The sequence below is a fragment of the Canis lupus genome, chromosome 7 (genome assembly GCF_003254725.2).
Source record: "Canis lupus dingo isolate Sandy chromosome 7, ASM325472v2, whole genome shotgun sequence".
NCBI classification, from domain to species: domain Eukaryota; kingdom Metazoa; phylum Chordata; class Mammalia; order Carnivora; family Canidae; genus Canis; species Canis lupus.
In genome coordinates, this window is record NC_064249.1 from 10,510,106 (window position 1) to 10,523,801 (window position 13,696).

Here is a 13,696-nt window from a genome sequence, read left to right on the forward strand (position 1 = left end):
ATGACATGGCTCCGCCCTCCACAAGTCCCTTGGTCCACGGAAAAAGAGAATTGGAAGAGGATGGGGAGTCCTCTACCATTTTGCTTTTCTCGCTGGGGCCACCTTCAATTTGTCTTGGTTCTGCTTTTCCTGAAATAATAGTTAGACGGGACTTTTGAAAGGAAATTGCTCTCCTCATCTGCCAAAATATTTGTTTTTTTAAACTAGGGGACAGATTTCCCCCATTGCATTGTGATTCAGACTAATCTAAAGTAAAACTGTCTTCTGATCCTGTGCCACTTGGAATGGAATGGGGAGGTGATCCAGGAGAGCAGACAGGAAAACCAGCCTGGGATAGAACATTTTCTATGACGGTCCAGCATGGGTGGGGGTGCTGACCAAGATGGAAGGCTACCCAAAGCAGAAGACAAGCACGAGTCATGCCCAGCATGACCATCCCTTGCTGACCCAGCGGGGGTGTCAAGAAGTCCCACCGGCTTTGGCACCCCCAAAGGTGCCCCCTGCACTGAGCACAGTTACAGCCATGGGGAAGATGACCAGGAAGGGAAAGCAAGACCCAGGGCCACCAAACAGCCTTAAGAGATAGAAGGTGCCCTCCTCTGGGACCAGGAGATATATTGTATTTTTAAATTCCAAGAACTTGGCAAAAGGAGAGATCATAACCATCTTTATTATCCAAATTCTAGAGGAGATAATTCTGCACAACTGGAACCTACTAGCTGCCAAAGTGGGCGGAGGTGACTCCTGAGGGTGGCCTCCCTGCCCGGATCCACTCAGGGCCCTGCAAGGCGTCTGCTGGGGACACAGCCAGGAGCTCCGAGGCGGTGACCCGGCCGCAGGTCCCCCTGGACCCAGCCACGGAGGGAGCCCTCCTCCTCCCAGGTGTGAAAAAGACCAAGGCTACCTCCCTCGGCAGAGGAGGACGGTGCTTGGGCTTCACCGGGGCAGGCAGCCGGCCACAGGGTCCGGCCGTGGCACCGGCATAAAGTTCATGGGGCACAGCAGCAGTGGGCACGTCTTCTCGTGCTCCTTCAGCGCCTCGCTCAGGTGCTTCAGCTCCTCCGTCAGCTTCCCAATCTCTCTCCGCAGCACGGTGTTCTCTTGCTCCAGGCACTCATACTCCTGGACAGGGACACAGAAGGAGTGGGGTGCCTTCTGCAACCACATTCCCTCCCTGCGTGCCCACCTCCTCCCCAGGTCAGCCTTCCCGCCAACTGCGCCCCCTGCCACCACCCCTGCTCGTTTGTTCCCTTGCTTATCATTTCTCTCCTCCCACCACGATGAGAGGGAGGGCAGGCTTTGCTTTTTGAATCGACTTTATGAAGATATGATTTTCAGCAAGCAAAATACACCTGTCTTAAGGGTGTAATTCAGTGAGTTTGGGCAAATGTTAACGTTGGTCAAGAGAACTGTGTCACTCCTGAAAGTTCCTGCGCAACTCCCCTCCCCTCCCCCAGCTGCTGAGCTGCTTTCTGACGATCTCCGATCTCCGTTGGGGTCACTGCTGTGGCCTCAGCACCCAGAACAGTGCCCAGAACCTAATACAGGTTTGCCGACTGCATGAGTAAATGGATGAAAATATCCCTTGCCTTGGCTTCGCCCCAACGCTCATCCTTGAAGTCTCTACTATATCAGAGTCTGCAGAGGCGTAGACCTGGAGGGGCTCAGAGAGACCCCCTCAGCCCAACCCACACAATGCAGAAACCAGACATCCAACCTGTGCTGGGCACTTTCTTCTTCAAAGGACAGTCCCTGCCATTTCTGGGCGGCTCTATTAGAAAGCTGCTCTTTGCACTGATACAAAATCTCTCTCTCTCTCCTTCAAACCCACCTATTGGGCTTGGTTCCACCTTAGGGAACCACACAGAGTAAATTCAATACTTCTTCAACATCGTAGTTCTTAGTTCTTGAAATATTAGGAGACAGCCACATACCACTTCCCCTTAGGTATGCTCTGAGCTCAACTGTCTCAGGTCTCCTGAGTTCCTTGGGTTTTGGGACTTTTGGCCCTCCTGCCCTCCTGGAGGTCATCCTGAGCCACACTCTAGTCTGCCAGGATCTCTGAAAAAGGGTCATTCCCAGAATGCAGTGCATGATTCTGGGGACGGCTTGTTCATGCCAGGGGTATGCATGGAGGTGGCCTGCTCCAGGGTTGGACCCCAGTCTGCAGCCACCACACTCTGGGGATTCTCCCTAAGCTTGCAGAGAAGTGCAAGCTCTGTCTGCTTCTGCTGCTTCTCTCGTCTAAATTTGGACGATGACTGATGTTCTAGAGATGAAGGGTAGGTTCTACATCCATTTCTCTTGACTTTCACCCTGTCCACCCTTCCAGCCTAGCAAAATCTTTCTGAATCTTAATGTGTCAGCTCATGGATCATGACACTACGCAGCTCATGGATCGTGATACTACACAGCTATAAGCTGCCCATTAACTTGATAAGTAGGTCTTCCCTTTTGTTCCTCCAAGTCACTGGTAAGTTCTACAACACTTGACCAATGGCAGAGCTCTAGGGCATGCCAAGAGAGATCATCTCAAGCCTGACAATCTTATTTAAATCTTGCTGCAATTTTGTTTACCGTGCATTTCCTGAGGTGGGGACCCAATCTTACTATTATCCATCACATCTTGTCTCTTGCTAGTAAATTTTAATAAATAACTTTTAAAAGTCTGATTTTTTTTACAGGCCTCTATGGCACACACAAATTCTCAACTCTGCCTCTTTGCAAATGCTGTCCTGCTCCACTGGACTACACCTTCCTCCTTTTCTGTGTGAGCCCAACTCAAGCCCATCACCTCCAGGACGGCTTCCCTGGCCACAGCACCTAATGAAACTGCATCCCTCATTATGTGTTCTATTCAATCATGTATTATATTCAATCTTACTCATACTAAGTAAGAGCACGCCCCAAAGATCAGAAATGTATAGCAGCTAGGAGCCTCTGCTACCCTTTCCTGTAGCTACCTATTGGGCCACTGCCCAGTGACTCCTCTGGCTCCTTCTCTCACCCACTTCCTTCCCTCCCCAGCTCTAGGCACCAGAGGGACTGCACACAGAGGCCATCTGAGTCTTCCCCAGGTGGGCCCTCAGGGTGGTCTGGAATACTCTCCAAGGCAGCAAGCCGCACCCCTTTTCCCTGCAGGCTGTCCAGGGTCAGTCTGGCTTCACTAGCGCACAGGCCCCATTCTGCCTTCAGCTCTCCTGCCAGCCCCAACTCCTCACACTCTCCTCTGGTCTCAGACAAGCTCTAGTTCTGAAGGCCAAATTCCATCTACGGCGCAGCAACAAGCCCTCCGTGGGCGAGGGAGAGTGCAGATGGGAAGACACGGATAGTCATCTCGGGAAGCCTGCATGCAGCAGGGGGGTGACAGGCTGCAGCTCTGTGGGGCACGTGTACACACATGCATGTGCGTGTACGCACACATACACGCAGCTGGAAATGTTCTTCACCTCCAAATAAAATGGAGAATAGATACCAATGGTTCCAATGAGCTAACATTTTAACTAGATTCCAAAAAAACAGGAAAGTCTCTTTTTGTGGCAAAATATTTCAAACTGCCCTTCTGGATTTATTGAATTTTGTGGCAGGATGCTGTGAGCTTCGGAGCTTTATCTCTGGAAGCCATGAGGGGCCACGCTGCTTAAAGTCTTCCTGAGGGACCACTGCTTCCCCCGAGCCCCAGCCCAACAGGCCCCTCATCTGCCTTCTCTGCAGGGACTTTCTCTTCTGGGATTGGACTTTTACTCATAAACCTGCTAAAGGACTTTCATTGAGCTGAGGGAATAAAAACCAGAGAAGTAGTCAAGATCTTCAGGTGAGAACAGCTCAACAAAAACAAAAGGAGGCGCTGGGGCAGATGGAATGGAGCTGAGGGGACACAGGTACCTGGGCTTGACACCCAAGAAAAATAAGTAAGAACATGAGGTCCTTTGTTGTTGTTGTTGTTTTTTTCCAAAGATATGATCAGTTTAGCTCAAATCTTGCTGATTTTCACATCTTTGGCCCCATGAGGTTTGGAGGTTTGCTGCCTCCCCTGGCATTAGCCAGGACATGGTCACCCGCAGAGACCTGGTGGTGGTAAAATCATTGCATAGCCCAGTTTGGCCTCAGAAATTAAGCTGTCTGGGCGATTCTCATCTGGAGCAAATCTGGCAGTCCCCAGGGGACATGTGCACTGTCCAGGGACAGCTAGGTTGTCACAACTGTCGATCCTACTGCATTGAGTGGGTAGAGGCCAGGGAGGCTGCTCAACATCCTACACAGCACAGGACGGCCCTCTCCCCAAACAAGGAATTATCTGGCCCCAAATGTCAATAGTGCCGAAGCTAAGAAAGCCTGGCTTGGGTGTCTAAGAGGCTGATTGGGGAATAAGGGGCTGTCTGGGGGTATCCAGGATCCAGGATGACACATCTGCACACAAGCTGATGTGGGTACCAGGGACCAGAGATGAAAGCAAAGGCAGAAAGGAAATGAGGGGGCGGGAAAGGCCATCAGGAGGGCACAGCCACACACAGACCCCTTTCACAAGAGAAGAAAGTGAAACTCTGAGCGGCGCGGTGACTTTTCCAAGGTCATGCAGACTTGGAACCTGATTTCAAGGTCAATGGCAACCCCTGACCAAGGAAGCAATTCTGCTTTCACTTGGCAGTGCCTGGCCCCAAATTTCCCCGTGGTGGTTACCAGCAGCAAAGGGCTGTCGGCGCTCAGGATTTTACAATAAGCCTCTTCCCAAGCCCGAAGCTGCTGTCCTTCCCAGCAGAAAAATTGTGTCATCCGGGAGGGCTCTAGAAATTGGGTGTCATCATCAGTTTCTGAACCAAGGGAGGACGACACGAATGAAGCGTTCTCTTAGAATATGTAACATCTGAAGAAACTGTGACAACACAGACCACAACCAAACTGCCCAAGAAATCCGTCAGTTGGTGACATTTAGGGTTCCTGAGGATGGCATCGCTGCCTTCCTTTTCTGACTCAACGTTCTTTCTCAGTCTTACACCTTGGGGTGCCCGGCTCGAACCTGTCTGACCCACTTCTGAGACACCTTTCAGCCTCTTGTAGAAAGCTGGACTGTTCACTCGGGTCCCTATTTGTGGATGTGGACTCAGGCGTGTGCCTAGTGTTCAGAGATGAATAGGGGCTGAAATCCCCATAAGAGGTGTAGGCGCCTTGACAGGATGATTTGAAAAGCCACAGTGAGCGCTGAGGTACACAGACGCACATTAGGAACAGCTTCTCGGCACCACGGTCGGGCTTCCAGCAATCACCTCCCCGAGGGGAAAACTCACACCGAAGAGTGGCCCCAACCTCTCGGGCACGGCCTGCCCAGTGCCGGACTGTCCCTCCCCGCCCCCAACAACCGAGATGGAGAATTGGGAGGAGGGTGAGGGTGGCCCAGAAGCTTCTAGGAGCTGGGACTGGAGGAGGTTTCTCAGGGTGGGAGAGGTAGGAGAGGCTCAAGGTGAATGGACGAGGTGGGCAGGACAGAATGGTGGGAATTCTAAACAAGCCCTAAATAGTCCCCTCTGTGGTACTCGAGAAAGACAAATAGAGACCTGGAGTTACTCTGAGATATGCAGCAACAGCTGCTCCACAGGATGGGACAGACCATGGGCTGAGTAAAGCCCTTTGCTTTTTCTCTTTTTTAAAAGATTTTATTTATTTATTCATGAGAGAGAGAGAGAGAGAGAGAGAGAGGCAGAGACATAGGCAGAGGGAGAAGCAGGCTCCACACAGGGAGTCCGACGTGGGACTCGATCCCGGGACTCCAGGATCACACCCTGGGCTGAAGGGGGCGCTAAACCGCTGAGCCACCCAGGCAGCCCTAAAGCCCTTTTCATAGGCTAATCTCCCCAGGGACTGGCAGGCAGCCATGGCTACTGGGAGGAAGCTTTCTGCACCTGTTAGTGTCTCCTAGAGAGCGGGCCTGAACCCAGCTTTGAGGAGGTATCTGAGACCTGTGTGTGGCTCTCACTTTCCCCATCCTTGATGTGGCCTGGAACCCGAGGGGGCCTGAAGGGCTTTTCTCCAAGGACCCAGAGCAGCATGCTAGGGTCACTCACTGGAGCACAGTAAAACTATTCACCACATTTTTAAACCTGACACTCCACCCTCAATACGTAGATTTTTTTTCAAAGTTTAAAAAAAATGCTTTTTTTTTTAAACTATATTTACTTTTTTTCCTACGTTAACCCTGCAGAACATAGATCCCCATTACTGTGATGCCCTCCCTGGAAAGAGATGAGGAATTAACAGCAGAGCTATTGGGACGCCTGGGTGGCTCAGCAGTTGAGCATCTGCCTTCCACTCAGGGTGTGATCCCAGGATCCGGGATCGAGTCCCACATCAGGCTCCCTGCGAGGAGACTGCTTCTCCCTCTGCCTCTCTCTGTGTCTCTCATGAATAAATAAAAAAATATTTAAAACAAAACAAAATGAAACAAAAAACAGCAGAGCTATTATTCATGTGCTACCCTTGGGTCCAGAGAGGACATTCCCCTTCTACAGTAGGACTGGGCTGCATTTCCATTTTCCTGAACCAGCCACCTGCGCCCCCACACCTCCATGTGACCAATAACACTAGTATGTAGCTAGTGACCGGAAAAGTGTGGACTACAGCTTTGGGGTCTATATATGGATGGAGTCACTGTCCTGGCCTCCTTGAAGCTGTGTTTCTTCAAGATTGGCCTTGACAAAAAAAAAAAAAAAAAAAGATTGGCCTTGACAAGGTGATCGGTCAGTGGTGGGTAAACTTGATATACTCTTCTGGCTCCATCGAGGCAGAGAAGGGAATGTTCTCCCATGGAGGGACTGGGTTTCAGATCAATTAGCCCCATTTCCCAAAAGAGCACCTGGCATAATTGGTCATGTGACACAGTGTATGGACCCCAAGAGAAGCTAGGAACCCTACAGAAGGGTCCCCTACCACAGTTCTAAGAGGAATGAGGCAGGAGTAAATGTGGTGCTACCCCTAACTTCCCCAGGCATCTGGCTCATTTGGGTATCAAATCCAACAATGACAGATACTGAGAGAAACTCATCTTTTTTTGACACTGTAGTATTTCTGCTACCTTCTTATGTAGGCAGAGTAAGGGCTTCCCAAAGATGTCTACATCCAACCTCTGGAACCTGTGAATATGCTACCTTATGTGGCAAAAACAAACAAACAAAAAAACTTGCAGATGTGATTAAGTTAAGAATCTGAACGTGGGGAGATTATCCTGGATCATGTGGATGAACCCAATGTAATCACAAGGGTCCTTACAAGTGAAAGAAGACAGCTGGGTGGTCCAGTGGTTGGGGGTCTGCTTGGGCTCAGGGCATGATCCCGGAGTCCCGGGATAGAGTCCCACATAGGGCTCCCTGTATGGAGCTTGCTTCTCCCTCTGCCTCTCTCTGTGTGTCTCTCATGAATGAATAAATAAAATCTTTTTAAAAAAAAAAGTGAAAGAAGAAGTCAAGAGTCAAAGGAGATGTGACAATGGAACAATGTCAGAGTAGTGCAGCTTGACAAAGGCTTAACTAGCCAGTGCTGGCTTTGAAGATGGAAAGGGGACCACACGCCAGGGAACACAGAAGCCTCTAGAAGCCAGAAAAGGCAAGGAAACTGATTATTCTCCGGAGCCTCTGAAAGGAATGCAGCCCTCCTGACACCCTGATTTTAGCCCCATGAGACCCATTCCAGACAACTGACTTCCAAAATTGTAAGATAATAAACCTGCATTGTTTTAAGCCACCAAATTGGTCAGAATTCATTAGAGTTCATAGGAGACCATATACTTGCCTCAAAAACTCTTATGCTTCCAATAATAGGAATGAGAGCTTACTCCCTCTCTTTGTGATCCAGCAGCAAGGCCCTGCCTACAGTGGTGCTAACAAATATTAGTGGAATGAATCTACTCGCCCTCACTCCATGGAAGGAACACGTGTGTGTTATGGATAACACATGTGTGTTATCTATGTCATTTAGCCACCACTACACACATAATCACTTCGGACTTACAACTGAGTGTCCCCTAGTGTTTTCTTATATTAATGCACCTGGCTTCGATGAGAAGCTTCCTGAGGGGAAGGGCAGACGGGGTCTGAACGCAGGGCCAAGTGCTAACTGAGCCACAAGTGCCCTCTGGGATTTTTTAGTAACATGAGGCTAAAACCCGGACTGCTTCAGGATCAAGGAGAAGGAAGAAAGGAAGCAAAGGACATTCCAACTCTTCTAGGGAAAGTTTACCGGACCAATACAGGCTGGGAAGGACCTTCTCTGGCCATCACCACAGTATTTGTGTGAATTACTGAAATTAAGTGTAGTGCATCACTTATCTCTTTTTTAGGGCCCAGTCTCCCTACTTCCAAGGAAAGAGGCTGATGTTTATGAATTATGCCCACTGTTGAATTTCTATCAGTGGATCAATGTGCATCCTAAACCAGTTCTCAGTTTATTAGGAAAGGGTTTTCAGAGATTGTTGTTCCCCCTTGTAACACCTCAGTGCCTGCTATGCTGTCAACACCCCCAGAACAAGCTGAGACAAGCTATGCCAAGACAGCAAGCAGGGAAGTGCTAAACTTAAGTCCTCAATTACTTGCACCCATCCTGTGTAAAGATGAGAGTTCAGAACTGTCGCTCATTCTTGGCACAGATCCTTGGGCGCCTCTGAGGCCAGTTCCTGATATGAAGCAGTTCCCATGTCCTGGCTTTGAGATTTTGTGGGATTATGCATAAGGGTAGAAGAAATTGGAAGAGTTTAGGATAAATCCCAGGTTCCTGATGTGGGTGATGAGAAAGGGGGCGAGCTCCATTAACTCAGTGTGAAGACAGAAGAAAGAGTCTCAGAAGAAACACATATCACCACCATGCTGCATCCAAGCAGCCTGCAGCAGACCCATTTGGCAACATCTAAGCAGACGCTGGAGATATGGGGTGAAGGCCCCGGAATGGAGGTCTTGCATGGAGTAATCAATGTGGGGAGCTAATGCTGAGAGAACAGGTTCATAGATCAAATCTTCCAGGGTGGAAAGGCTAAAGGGCAGAGTCTGAATGCCTGGTCAACACCAACATTGCAGAAAACTGACAGAGGAAGAAGGTAGCAAAAGAAACTGAGAAGTTTGGTGTGTTGGTTAAAAGGGACAAGCGAGAAATGTGGTCTTTTAGAAGCTGAAGACCTTGAAAGAACGTCTCAGGAAGGGGAGGGTCAGTGGTGTCGAATGTTTCAGCAAAGTGATGTGATGGCTGATGAGCCTAGAAAGAAGCCCCTGGACCAGACAGTGCCAGGGCACTAGCGACCTCTGCAGGAGCAGCTTCCATAGGAAGGGGGTGTGTGTGCGCACATGTGTACTCACGTATGGTCATGTACGTGTGTGTGCATGTGTGTGCCTGCACGTGTACGTGTGTGGGTGTATGTGCATGGCTGTGCACATGTGCATGTGTGGGTATGTGAGTGTACATGTGGATGTGTGCATGGCTGTGTGCCATGTGCACACACGTGTATGTGGGGGGTATGTACATGTACATGTGGGTTGCATGCATAGGTGTGTGTGTACGTGGGTGCACGTGTGTGTTCGTGGGTATGGGTGCATGCATACGTGCATGGGTGGGGAAGGGCAGCAGAGAGGCCAGCAGAGAGGACCGGGGAGTAAACGGCACTGAGGCCAGTGGAAACAGCAGGATCTCTTGAAGGAGTTGGAAAGGGAGGAAGGAAAGAAAATCAATGGGGCAGTAGCTTGAAAAAGAATTGAGATGGAGAGGAGGTTTTGTTTTATTCTGTTTTGACTTACAAAAGGAACTTGAGAGTGAGAAACAACCACTGGATGAGGGAGAAAGATGTCAGTGAGTGAAGAATCCCAACACTGGGCTGGAAGGACACAGTGAAATGAGATGTGAGTGTCCAAATTGGTGGCGACCAGGACATGACCTTGGGGCCGCCACCACAGTGCGAGAGCGGAGGATGGCTCCTCTCCGGGGGGGCCCTCATGTGGCTCTGCCCCAACCACAGGCTCACCTCGTGGAGTTTGTCAGCCTTCTGGGTCTGCTTCTTCCGACTTCTCTGAGCAGCAACTCTGTTTTTTTCTCTCCTTCGGACCTTCCGATCATCATCCTCGGGACTCTGGGGGAAACGTCTGGTTAGGTGCATTGTCTGGCCCCTTCCTTGACCCTCTTCTGCCCTCTTTCCTCAGCATCGCTTGGCTTCACTATTTTATTTGCAATCAGGGCCAGCGCTTGTTTCTTCATGGGAGGGACAGCAGTTCAGGAGCACTCCCCACGTGTTGGGCTGGCCTTACGTGTTAATACCCATGAGCACCCTCAGAAATGTGTGGTGTGACTGCCATTTAAAAGATGAGGATAAGAAACTCAGAGAGGGTAAGGAACTTGCCCAGGTATCACAGCTTGTAAGTGGGTAAATGGGAAGTGGAACTCAGGTCTGTTGGACTCCAAACCAACGTTCATAAACCTCTACCCCACAGGGTGTGTGCCTGGAAGAGGTGCGGTGTCAACGTCCATCTGAGAACAAGGAAGGCAGAAGGCATGTGCTATCTGGAACTTGCTGTGTGCCAGGACTTATGCCACCACACACAAACAGGTACTTTTGATGCCGCGTGCAAATATTACGCTTATAACTAACTGCAAACACACAACTCTACCAACACATCCAATGATCTTAAACACCACCTCATTTGAACAATGCATGATGGACATTTTGTTTCACGGGTCAGAGTGAATCAGAAAGCAAACTGATGAGGTGTCTTGAAAGCTCTCAGCTTTATATGAGATTTAACCAAGCCTAGTTGAATCTTTCAAGTGTTCTGAAACAGGCAGGCTAAAAAAAAAAATGTACCTACCAAGGTAAAAACATTTCAGTCATAGAAAAACATGGAGAAGTAGAGTATTTGTTTTCCAGAATCCTGTGAGAAGGTACCAAAGGGGTGAGGAGGGGGTATCCTGTTTTAAAGAGATAGTTTAAGAGGCAAGAGGTCGGGATGCCTGGGTGACTCAGTGGTTGAACGTCTGCCTTTGGCTCAGGGTGTGATCCCGGGTCCTGAGATCGAGTCTGACATCGGGCTTCCCGCGGGGAGCCTGCTTCTCCCTCTGCCTGTATCTCTGCTTCTCTCATGAATAAATAAATAAAATCTTTAAAAATAAATAAATAAATAAATAAATAAATAAATAAATAAATACCAAGAGGTTAGTAAGATACAAATACAGGAAAGCTACTTAAGTATTAATATTAATGGAAAGCAAATATTAATAATATGAAATAATGAGTAATTTCAGTTATTTTATCTGGTCTTGTATTCTTTTTTTTAAATTTTTATTTACTTATAATAGTCACAGAGAGAGAGAGAGAGAGAGGCAGAGACAGGCAGAGGGAGAAGCAGGCTCCATGCACCGGGAGCTCGACGTGGGATTTGATCCCAGGTCTCCAAGATCGCGCCCTGGGCCAAAGGTAGGCGCCAAAGCGCTGCGCCACCCAGGGATCCCTGGTGTTGTATTCCAAATAGAAGAGGCACATATCTTCTCCCCAAGTTCTGATGGGTAAGGAATTTTCAGTATGTGGAGGAACGTAAGTCTATAGAAGGAGACAAATAAATAACATATATAAAAATAATACAGCAAATGGATGTGGTCTGGAAGTAATGCTTAAGGGACTGGCACAAGGTGTTAAAATGTAGTTTTTTAAAGGCAAAGAAGTCTTGGTTAACATAACCAGAACACCATAGGGATAAAATGTGATGTACAGCACAGAACTTTAGCTTTAGAAATACATAGCCCCCAGTTTTTTCTCTTACTGTCAGTATAGCCAGGGGGAAATGGGTTAATTTTTCCGAATGCTCAACTTTCTCATTTATTGTAAATGCGAGTCATTCATTCTTTCAAGAAGTATTAGCTGAGTACCTGCCATGTGCCAGGCACTGGTTTAGGACTGGAGATGCATGCCCTGAACAACTGATCAGTCATCTCTGCAGCAATCATTCTAACGGCCTAATGCTTAGGACTAGCATAGGATAAAATAAGATTTTTATCCTAAAGCTCCCAGGACAGAGTATGCCCTTAGTAACCTCTGTAGAGGTTGCTAGTTTTTGAGTCTCCCATAGTGCTTGTCACCAAATCATGCCTCTTCGTTCACAATCAAAAAGTCATAGGACACAAGAAAACAACCTGCATCCTGCCCTCTGAGAGTGGACACTCAAAACTGGATTTACGGGAAGCCCAGGTGGCTCAGTGGTTTAGCACCGCCTTCGGCCCAGGGTGTGATCCTGGAGACCCAGGGTCGAGTCCCACGTCAGGCTCCCTGCATGGAGCCTGCTTCTCCCTCTGCCTGTGTCTCTGCCTCTCTCTCTCTGTCTGTCTCCCATGAATAAATAAAAAAAAAAAAAAAAAAAAAAAAAACTGGATTTACCACCAATCCATATGGCCACAACCTGATAACCCAGCAGTAACATTTAAGCAAAACAAAAAGCGGGAAGCAAAGTGTTAAGACAGTCATAAATTATTAAGCATATCTTCATCAGTCCCCATAAAAAAAAAAAAAAACATGAGAGGTTATTATTATATTCATTTAACCGGTGGGGAAACTGAGACTCAAAGAAGCCAAGCAAAATGCCCAGAGCCACTCAGCCTGTGTGTGCTAAAGTAACCGAGGTCCAAACTCAGAAATGTGTGACTCTCTAGCGTCACCTGATGACACGATGTGCCAGGCATCGAAATGGAAAGGGGGGGCGCATAATGAGCCGGATGGGAAGTGCTCCGCTGGCCATCCCCGCGGGCCAGCTCGCCTGTTTCCGGAGCACGCAGCTGCACGTGCCGCCGAGGGTCCACCGGGGCTGAAGTGGGCCGAGGGGTTTCGCTCTACTCAGGGCCCCCACCCTGCACCCTGAGGCCGACGGGCCCCGGGTTCCCCATTCGGACGGTAGATGCTGGAGTGCAGGGACACGAGCTGCCCCTCGGCGCGAACGTCCCCTGCGCGCACCCCGGTGCCCAGGGAGGGCCACGCGCGCCGGCGGGGGGCGGGGGCAGCGGGCGCCGCGCAGGGATGGCGACGGCGGGGCAGCGCGGGTCCCACGTGCGGGGAAGCGTGGACCGTCTGCGCCCTCCCGCCTCCCCGCCTCCCGGGGCGCAGCAGCCGGGCCGCCGTCCGGACGCCGCGGGCCCCGTGAGCGAGCTGGGGACCCTCCCCGCGCCCCCCCCTGCGGTCTCCGGTCCCCGCCGCGCCGCACCCCGGAACCCCAGCCCCACGTCCGCGTGCCCTCGGCGCCCCGCGCCCCGCTCCCCGCTCCCCGCGGGCCTCCCGAGCCCCGGCTCCACTACCTGCGGCTGCGGCTGCGGCTGCGGCTGGCTCCCGGGCGCCGCGACGCTCCTCTGCAGGACGCTGCCGGCCGCCGGGAGCACTTGCGACATGCCGGGCGCTCCTCCGGCCCGGCCCGCCCGCCCGCCGCGCAGCCTCGCGGAGGAGCGGCCGCGGGCCCGCCGCGCCCTGCACGCGGGCGCTGCCTACCGGCGCTCCCCGGGCGCCCGCATCCCCGCGCCCCCGCACCTGCCGCCTCCGCGCCCCGCCCCGCCCCGCCCCGCCCCGCCCGCGCGCTTCCCGCTCTCCCCCAGCCGCCGCCGCCGCCGCCGCCGCCGCGCCACGCGGGTTTCCCCACCCCGGCCGGCCCGCCCCTCCCTCTCTCGCCCCCGCCCCGTTTCCTCCGCTCCCCGCCCTCCCGCG

The 13,696-nt window shown here is 50.9% G+C and overlaps 1 protein-coding gene across 1 annotated transcript; it reads right to left on the bottom strand.

Moving 5' to 3' along the window:
* Positions 1-650: 650 nt before the first annotated feature.
* Positions 651-13,457, bottom strand: BATF3 (basic leucine zipper ATF-like transcription factor 3). Its single transcript, XM_025429874.3, has 3 exons — positions 13,297-13,457; positions 9,992-10,096; positions 651-1,122 (listed from the first exon to the last, which is right to left on the bottom strand). The coding sequence occupies exons 1-3, from the start codon at positions 13,384-13,386 to the stop codon at positions 937-939; spliced, it is 381 nt and encodes a 126-aa protein (XP_025285659.1). The 5' UTR covers positions 13,387-13,457; the 3' UTR covers positions 651-936.
* Between the last annotated feature and the right edge of the window lie 239 nt (positions 13,458-13,696).